The sequence below is a fragment of the Carlito syrichta genome, unplaced genomic scaffold (genome assembly GCF_000164805.1).
Source record: "Carlito syrichta isolate Samal-C Ts95f unplaced genomic scaffold, Tarsius_syrichta-2.0.1 Scaffold303992, whole genome shotgun sequence".
NCBI lineage: Eukaryota > Metazoa > Chordata > Mammalia > Primates > Tarsiidae > Carlito > Carlito syrichta.
The window spans coordinates 80,564-89,823 of NW_007248088.1; the positions used below are offsets into that span (position 1 = coordinate 80,564).

The 9,260-nt window shown below is 38.7% G+C and overlaps 1 protein-coding gene across 5 annotated transcripts; it reads right to left on the bottom strand.

Moving 5' to 3' along the window:
- Nucleotides 1–3,140: 3,140 nt before the first annotated feature.
- Nucleotides 3,141–8,792, bottom strand: CHCHD7 (coiled-coil-helix-coiled-coil-helix domain containing 7). 5 transcript variants are annotated; one of them, XM_021713034.1, is made up of 4 exons: nucleotides 8,663–8,792; nucleotides 6,215–6,284; nucleotides 4,636–4,734; nucleotides 3,141–3,847 (listed from the first exon to the last, which is right to left on the bottom strand). In XM_021713034.1, exons 2-4 carry the CDS (start codon nucleotides 6,266–6,268, stop codon nucleotides 3,743–3,745), a joined length of 258 nt encoding a protein of 85 aa, XP_021568709.1. In that variant the 5' UTR covers nucleotides 6,269–6,284; nucleotides 8,663–8,792; the 3' UTR covers nucleotides 3,141–3,742. The 5 variants fall into 5 exon arrangements, with proteins under 5 accessions (XP_021568709.1, XP_021568708.1, XP_008057507.1 ...); XM_021713033.1 differs by having other exon boundaries at nucleotides 8,643–8,792; XM_008059316.2 differs by having other exon boundaries at nucleotides 8,647–8,701.
- Nucleotides 8,793–9,260: the final 468 nt, after the last annotated feature.

Consider the following 9,260-nt stretch of genomic DNA (forward strand, 5'->3'; position numbering starts at 1 on the left):
TGGGTTCCGGGAACACTTACCCAGTGGGGGATGTCTGTACTACAAGGGGCCTGCCCTCCGAAAAATAATTCTGGGGTTTTTTTGGTCCCCCTTGTGTTTGGAAGATAAAGCCAACAGAAATTAGTAATAAATTGGATATTCAATGAGAGAGAGAAGTGTCAAGGAGGGCTCTACAGTTTTTGTCTTAGTGACTAGAAAAATAGAGGATTTACTAAAATAAGGAAGATAGAATAGAACAGATTTCTGAACAGAAGATCAGAAATTTTTGTACACGTTAGGTTTAAAATGATTATAAGATATCCAAATGAGGTTAAGATTTAGTCGTCTGGAGTTCCCAAGAAAGGTTAGAGACTAAAGATGATATATTTTTAATTCCCTAAGACTGAATGAAATTACCATTAGAATAGTGTCAAATGGAAAAACATGCCCTCGATAATCAGAATACAGACCTGCGTAGGGACATGTTTTTGGTAGTGTGCGCATGCATGCATTTACGTTTTGGCTACTATTTGTCAAAAGATACAGTTTGGGATAGACTAAATATCTTGGAGGACAAAGTCATAGATTGAATTCTGGCTCTATATACTGTTGACTGTGTAAATTAGGGAAAGTAAATTAAACTCTGACAACAATAAGGCTGATAATATCTTGCTTCAGTTCTGGTTGTGAACAATTTTTATGAAAAAATAAATTATTAAAAAAAAATTTTAAATACATAAGAGACTTTGTTTCGCCCTTAACTGTATATAAGCTAATTTTCTTCCTTCTTTAACTGTTAACCCTCTTCTCTAAAGAACTAATTTTTTTTTTGCTATGTAAACAACTAAAACTCAAAAAACTTTGTGAGCGAAACAACAAAAATCTTTGTGACCTTAGATTAGATGATGCATTTGTAGATATGACACCAAGAGCAACAAAACAAAAAACTGACTTCATCAAACTTAAGAACTTTTGTGCAAAGTACACCATACAGCGAAAACAAAACCTAAAATGGGAGAAAATATCTGCAAACCACTTATCTGAGAAGGGACTTCTATCTAGCATATATAAAGAACTCTTACAACTCAATAATTAAGACAATCCAATCACAAAATGGGCAAAGACCCTGAACAAACATTTCTCCAAAAAGAATACACAAACAGCCAACACACATTTCCATCAGGGAAATGCAAACCAAGGCCATAAGGAAATACCAGTTCATATCCACTAGGATGGCTGTGAGCAAAGGCAGGTGTTAATGAGGATGTGGAGATACTGAAACTCTTATACACTGCTGGTGGGATTGTAAAACAGTGCAGCACTTTAGAAAACATTTTGTTCTCCAAAAGGTTAAACATAGTTACTGTGTGACCCGGCATTTTATCTCCTGAGTATATATCCAAAGAGAAATCAATGTCCACATAAGAATTTGCACAAACTATTCAAGAAACAGCATGACACATAATAGCCAAAAAGTAAAAACCCAAAGGCTCATCAACTGATTCATGGATAAATAAAATGTGCCATATCCATTTAATGGAATGCTATTCAGCAAAAAGGAATAAAGTACTGATCCGTGCAACAATATAATTGAACCTAGAAAACAGGCTAAGTGAAAGAAGCCAGTCACAAAAGACCACATATTATGATTTTATTTATATAAATGTCCATAATGGGCAATGTTAGAGAAACAAAGTAAATTAGTGGTTTTCTAAGTGGTGGAGGTTGGCATTTGGAGAAAATGGGAGCCAGGTGCAGGGACTTGTACCTTAATTCCAGCTACTTGGGAGGCTTAGGTGGAAGGATCAATTGACCCAGGAGTTTGAGGCTGCAGTGAGCTTTGATTGCACCACTGTGCTCCAGCCTAGGCAACAGAGTGAGACCTTGTTTCCAAAATAACAATAATAATAAAAATGGGGAGTGTTAATGGGCACAGATTTGTTTGGGATAATGATTATGCTCTAAAATTAATCACAGTGACTGCTTCACAACTTTGTAAATATACAAAGGACCACAGAATTGCACATTTTAAATAGATGATATATATGGTATATGCGAAAGTCTTTCAGGGGGTCAAGTGAGTAGCCCAACTGTCTCTTTGTGTGGGTTCCATGTGCCACAGTGCTAGGAGTCAGGCTCTGGCAGTCACTTGAAACCTACAGGTCAGCCCCATTCCCAGATCCAGCCTTGGCCTGACCTCCACCTCCTTGAGCCTAAGCATTTAAACATTTTTTCTGAATCTTTAGACCTACAGCTCCCTACTGTAGGGAGCCGGCTGCAGACCTTGAACCTAAGTTAAGCTCAATCCAGAGGCCCAGCAAGCAGAAGGGCTAGTGGTAAGGTGGCTATCCATGTCTGTATGTGAAGTGTGTAGCAATAAAGCAAAAGTGTTGAAAATAAATAAAAATATTAAGATGGCTATGTCAAGATAACTAGCTACAGGATGAATGTTGAGACTGATGTCCATTCAAAGAGGTGACATTTAAATTCCAAGCCATTTAACAAGCATGCTTAAAAGTACTGACAAGCTTCTCACAAGTATGTATTAATTCTTTTCAAGTCCTATTTTAGTCCGTCATTTTTATAGCAATCAATATAAATCAAAAGCATTTTTACAACAATCCATTTTGTATTCAAATAGAAACACATTTAACAATCAAAGTCATATGGCTTTAAAACTTCCGAGCTGAGTTTTGGACTCAGATGGACAGTTCATTGTCAGCAGCCATTAAACCAAGGCTCTTGATCCAGGACCAGACGAAGAGATACAGTACTTGCTTTCAAGGACACATTACATTTCATTAAGTATGTCTTTCTAAAACTATTCTGTAAATGAAACAAACTGGATTTTAAAAAGCAGTGGGCATAAGGTGAACTGCTACACAATCCTGTGACCATACTGAAGAATATTATTGTTTTTATATCAAAAGGGAAGTTACACTCTAGTCTTATCCCAGGGTGGTGTTCACCCAACGAGCCCCCGCACCCTTCCATGCCCATCTCATCCTGCTAACAGAATTTCTACTTCTAAGGGAATCGGTTTCTCTTTTTCCCACTGTGGTTCAAGAATTGATGCTATAGCTTCAGAAGACTTTACAATATTTATGGATATCAGCCACAGAATCCTGTAACTGAGTCTTTTCTTAAAAAAAGAAAACCAGTTATTTTTCATGCCATTTATTTAGATCAATCTGTTTTCCTCCAGGGAAGGTACTAAGCGAATTTAAACAAAGACAAGTGATTGAAGTAAGGACAGATATGAGGAATGAGCCTGGGATTTGAGGCCCACCACACAGCCCTTACCTTCAACTTACCTGCCCAGTCTTTCCCCACCTCCTTCACCCCTCTGAAATTTTAGGTCTAGCAGCCCACAGGCTACTTCAAGCTTTCCTTCTACTATGCTGTTCCCACATCATTTTCTTTCCTTGGAAACACGCCTTCACTTCAGCCCCATTCAGTCTTTACTTGATCACAACATATTCGTCTTTCAAAACCCAGTGTAAAACCTCATATAGCCTCACCTAACATTTCCTTACCTCTAGGAAGTCACACAAACTCAGTGCAGCGGCACAGTCAGCAGCAACATACCATCATCACAGCACTGAGAGCAGGCACAAAGGACACAGACTGACTTAACTCTGTCTCTCCTTTAGAACTTGAAGTCTGTCTGAGTGAGGTCTATAAAGTCTTCAAGATTATAGCAATCATTTATTTTAAATATTCATATGCGTCTATGTTATAAAAACAATTATAATGCAAACATTCAATAGGGCATCTTTCCCAGTGCTCCCAAGATTTCATCTCTTTCTGCTGCTGTAGGCATAAATGGTTTCACTCCATTCTGTCTTCTCTGGAGCATGACAGAATTCTGTGCACAGGTATGAAAAAAAAAAAGAAACCAAAATCAGACATGTATTAGATGCTAATCATTTGCCAGTAATTTGCTACTACTTCATTAAAAAGGAAATGATAAAAATCAAGTTAAAAATAAACCAAAACCTAATTATAGGACTCCAGATAAATGTTTTCAAACTATTAACAATTAAATGGAAGTGGTTATTGCCATAGGAAAAATAGTGAGTAATACCATTAACAGCAACTGGAAGGAGGATATACTTTGTAAGTACAAAACATAGAAGTATACATGGTCCACCAAGAAGGACTACTGAATAATTACAAAATAAAACCAACAGTGCTTTTAGCAAAGGGAAAGGAAATAGCTAGACTCAGTGCTCAAGGAAACAGAAATTACATACCAATGTCTTGAGAAAAATAGAACCATTTTAGTAGTAGGAGAGAAAAGGATAGAAATGGAAGCCTAACTTGATGTGTTATGGCAGAGGAAGTTATAAAACTCTGTACATCTCTCAGAAAACTAAATTTATAACAAGGCTATTATTTTGGGGCTGCAGATACTTATATGCTTAGGAAGACCACATATATTAAAACTGCATTCTTACAGCTTACAGTAAGATAAGGCTAAGAGATGTTCTCAAGAATCCTTTAGAGCTAAAATAGCACACAGAGGATAAAGGTGAAAAGTTAAGTTTCCCTACAGTCATCACTGGGAAAGGATTTTGGAAACTGACTAGTTTTAGGCTTCAGTTTCAAGCTAAGCAACGGGTTTTAACACAAAGCTAAGCAGGCCAGGCTTACCCAGAATCTCCGACAATTTTTGTACTTCAAGAAGTGAGTGGAACACCTTTCCCTGTCATAGTTATTTTCATCCATACATCTGGTGGAAGCATCAGATTCCTTAAATATGTAAGAGAGGCATCATTTAAAAGGTGGAATGTGATTTAAAACAAATAAAAATACTGAAGCTGCTTTCCCCCAAAACAAATAATGTGAAATAGCTCATTTTTGTTCATTTTAATGTGCAGACACTAACAAAAGCTAAATGATCTTGCCAACTATTCTAGCACTCACCCTGTTCAGGCTGACATCCTCTTTTTCATAGTCTGGGCTGTTTTCTGAATATCTGATCACTGAAATTTGAACCAAATTGTGACCACAGCCAATCAAATGTGATCAGGTAAACCAGTACCATCTAACAAGAAAAGGAGGCAAGGTACAATATGCTCAAAATCACTGCAGTGCAGCTAGAATCAATAGCTAGTCTCCCAACTCACTGTACAGCACTCCTGCTTTTCCAAATTCTCACTTTGACGTGAATGTTTAATCATAATGCTGGTCTCACGATTCCAAGTAAATTGCTAATAACTGGTCTACATCAAGGCAACCTAAATTAACACCATTCATCTCAATGTGTTTTGGCTATCATTCACTCTATTACGCAAGTAAAAAAATTATGTAAGCAATTTTAATAGATATCATTAATATCACTTCAAAACCAAAATGAGCAACATAGGGCTATGAGTTCAAAGGGTAGTCGGTGCCACTTGGAGATTAAATTTAAGCTGACTGAACTAGAAGTAGATGGATAACAAACTTCAAAGTGAAAAGTATAATTCTAAGAAATCATCTAAAGAAAAGCTTTAACCAAATGGGTAGATAATTTGCTTCACAGATCTAAGAAAACATGTCCTATCTAAACAGATTTGCTTAATAAAGCTGTTGAAAACCAGTCTAATACACAGAACAAAGCTAAATTTCTATACCAGATATTTAATGAATTTATATATTTGGTAAAAGCATACTGGATCAGGGAGTACAATTTTCATAGTATCAGTATAATGACTATACTACTTAAGAGTGGCAGAACCACAAGTATTGAAATCATACCAAATAAATGACAATAAAAGCTTCTTATTAAAACAAAACAAATTGTTTATAAGATACCATTGTGAAAATATTTAGGTTTTAAATAGATTATTTCTATTATCAGCCCATTATTCTCAGCCTGGTTGTCTCAAGGACATGATGAGATTATTGCTAATTAAATAAATTTCAGCAACAGTTTTAAAACATCACGCCTTCCAATTTTCCATGTTTGAAGCTAGGGTTTTCCTCAGTGCTACAAATGCCTGTTTAGATATACAGTGACAACTAAGCACTTGCATATTATACAAATTAGGAAAACTAAAGAAAAATCTTTGTTAGTTAAGTTATGAATATCTAAAAATGCTCTAGCGAAATAGGATATGCTAGCCAGTAATATTTTTTGCACAGAAATAACTTTATTCAATAACTGCAGCAAATAGATGCCCACAAAATTAAAAGGAGCCTATTTTCCAAGTTAACATTCATGAAAATTAATAGCATATCACCCTACCGACAAGCAAGGATTTATATCAGGATCTCTCAGCCTCCGTGTTACCAAGGGCATCCTAACAGTCTTCTTACTGAAAGCAGACAGGGAAAAAAGAATTATGCAGTGGACGACAGAAGATAAATCAATAAATCTCAATAGTTTCACAAGTACTTTATAATTTAATTTGGGCATATGATCATCTCATGAGGAACTTCATGTATTCTCTGCATTTTGAGAATAAAAACGTGAACGTGTTTTTCCTTTGTATTGCCATAACACCTAAACACAAAGGCCATACATTCTATCGAAATGCACCTACTAAAATGGTGTTATGCTGTCCAGAAAGAAAGAGTTAAATTGTAATTCAGTTGTAGCTTATTCTTAAGTTTAAGGAACTAACTGTACTAATAAAATCTAAGAATACAATGTGCATTCCAACAATTTTCCTTATACACTGTTTTGCATACAAAATAAGAATGGTTTAGACGGTCCAACGTTATTTATTTATTTATTTATTTATTTTTGGAGTTGGAATCTCACTCTGTCACCTAGGCTAGAGTGCAGTGCACTCTCGTGGCCACCCCAGCATCAACCTGCTGGGCTCTGGGAGCCTTCCGCCTCAGCCTTCCAAGTAGCCAGAACTACAGGCGCATGCTACCATGCCCCGCTAACTTTTTACTTATTTATTGTAGAGACGAGGTCTAGGCAAGCTGCCTGGGCTGGTCTCAGACATGCAGGCTCAGGCAATCCACTCACCTCGGCCTCCCAAAGTGCTGCGATGACAGACTGAGCCACTGAGCCGGCCTTAGACAGCCCTACGTTAGAGAAAACATTCATGAATTAAAGTACCAGAGTGCCTACTCTGTGGCTCACACTAGGGTAGCCAGTACACCAAAAAGCCAAGTTACTGCTTACTTGACATTTCGAAAAGTCATCGTGTTTAAAAATAAAAAAAGGTTGAAAATTTGCTTCCAGTGACATCTTCTGTTTAACCCTGGGTTGAAGGAAGTCAGGGAAGGCTATTGTGCTTCAGTAATCTTCCAACTCAAGTTTAGAGATACAGCTTTGTAAAAGTCTTTATTTGTTTAAGATGTTCATCGCAGCCGGGCTCGGTGGCTCAGCCTGTAATCCCGCGCCTTTGGGAGGCTGAGGTGAGTGGATCGCCTGAGCCCACGGGTTCGAGACCGCCTGGGCAGCGAGACCTCAGCTCTACAATAAAATCAAAGAAATCAGCCAGGCGTGGTAGCGCATGCCTGTAATTCCGGCTACTCGGAAGGCGGAGGCGGAAGAATCGCCGGAGCCCAGCAGGTCGAGGCTGCGGTGGCCGGGAGCATCCACTGTACTCCAGTCTGGGCAACAGAGTGAGACTCCAACTCAAAAAAAAAAAAAGATGTTCATCGTACACTAAGAGCCAACTAGTTATTCTAAGTCATATACTCATGTAACAGGTATGGCAACCATAACCCAGAATATAGCTGTTCTCTATAATAAAGTCCAACTGAAAGTAGTATTTCTATTATCTTCAGAGAAATTTCACAGAAACTAAAACAGAAAATTCAACTTTTGAATTCTGAGATAATGACTCCAAAGTGATTTTTATTATATTGGTGTATTGTTGATGAACCACCTACAAATATTTTTAAAACACTCTGAACTAAGCTTAAGGAGCTGATCTAAATTGTACTCTTGAATCCTGTTCTAGCTTATTCTACCTAAAGACCAAAGGAGAAGCCAGCAAATAAAGCAGTTTGACCTACAAAACTCCAATGACAACAATAAGGCATTGATCTGTATAACTAGATACAGGTCAGAATTTTTGTATGAAATGATTTCTACCTTCCTTGACCAAGATGGGACCTCAGAAAATATCAGTCACGTTAAAAGAAATGAAGCGTATTCCAGAAAATCAAATCAAACCCTACACACTCCTGATAAGTGAAAGCACGCTCAATTAGGAGCCCCCTAGTCCAATTTCTTCTACTACAGGAAAAATCAAGATGTCTGGGTCAAAGGAGACCAACCTTTGCAAAGAAGAATAGAAAAGGGTTTGGTTATTTGGGGGTCCTTTCGCTTTAAGTAATCAGTGAATTATAATTTTATCTCATGATTTTCACTGTAATACAAGAAAACATTCAGGCAGCAGCAAAGAAATTCAAGATGCTTTTCAATTATATCCAGAAGCTTCTTACTCTCCAGAACACAATTTTTTTTTGCAGGTTTGACTTCTTCCTGAGATGACGGTCTCAAGCATATTCACAGCTTTCTTGTTCACACCTATCATAGCTATGATGTGAGAACACAGAACTCTTCCTAGCTGTTCATACGCCTCCGACAGAATCATCTCAGCAAGGCAGATGACGGCAAACCTGTATGAAATTCAAGCTGTGTACCTTATATGAAAGCACTCTACGCTGTACCTCATCAGTCAGAAATGACTTAAAAATAACACCTACGCAACATCACATATACCCCGATCAAGTCTGCTGCATGAGTTTATTCGCACGGCATCTGCCTTTCCGTCTGGATTCTAAACGCAAGTAGCTTCAGGTGTGGCTTTCTGAAAATCACCTCCTTGGCACGAGTCCCTCGTGTATTAACTGGAACTGAAAGGGAAATGTCCATTTTACAGTGAGGAGCGGGCAAGACGAGCGCTCCGCCAAAGAGGCCTTATCTACTTACTTATTGAATGTACTAAGCAAACGTTACAAGGCTCTACAACGGGCAGGCGACAGCCAGGAAGAAAATCAAACAAAAATGTGAGGGAGGGGCCACAAAACCACAGCACGTTTGAGGAAGAACGCTAGAGTCCACTCCAGAGGGCCGCCTGCTTCATAAAGTTGCTCCCCGTTTCCCATCCGGGGGTTCGCGCCCCCACTCTCCAGGTAGCTTTGAAAGGGAAGGGGACAGGGGGACGTTCCTGAACACGCCCAGGCTGGCCGGAGCCCAGGCAGGTCCTGGGGCTCTGCGAAACCGGGAAGCTGACACGCACACCATGCTGCCAACACAGGGCTGGCTGCGGAGGGGCAGGGGCCACGAGGCGGGGCCGGCACGCCCGGGCTGGGCGGGG

Bases quoted from the DNA above. Each gene is read 5' to 3' on its own strand.
- CHCHD7 (XM_021713035.1), bottom strand. From the start codon at position 6,385: ATGCCCAAATTAAATTATAAAGTACTTGTGAAACTATTGAGATTTATT. The intron at 4,735-6,214 runs GTAGGGTGATAT...TACATATTTAAG, and splicing joins ATATAAATCCTTGCTTGTCG to GAATCTGATGCTTCCACCAG. The intron at 3,848-4,635 runs GTAAGCCTGGCC...ACCTGTGCACAG, and splicing joins AAAATTGTCGGAGATTCTGG to AATTCTGTCATGCTCCAGAG.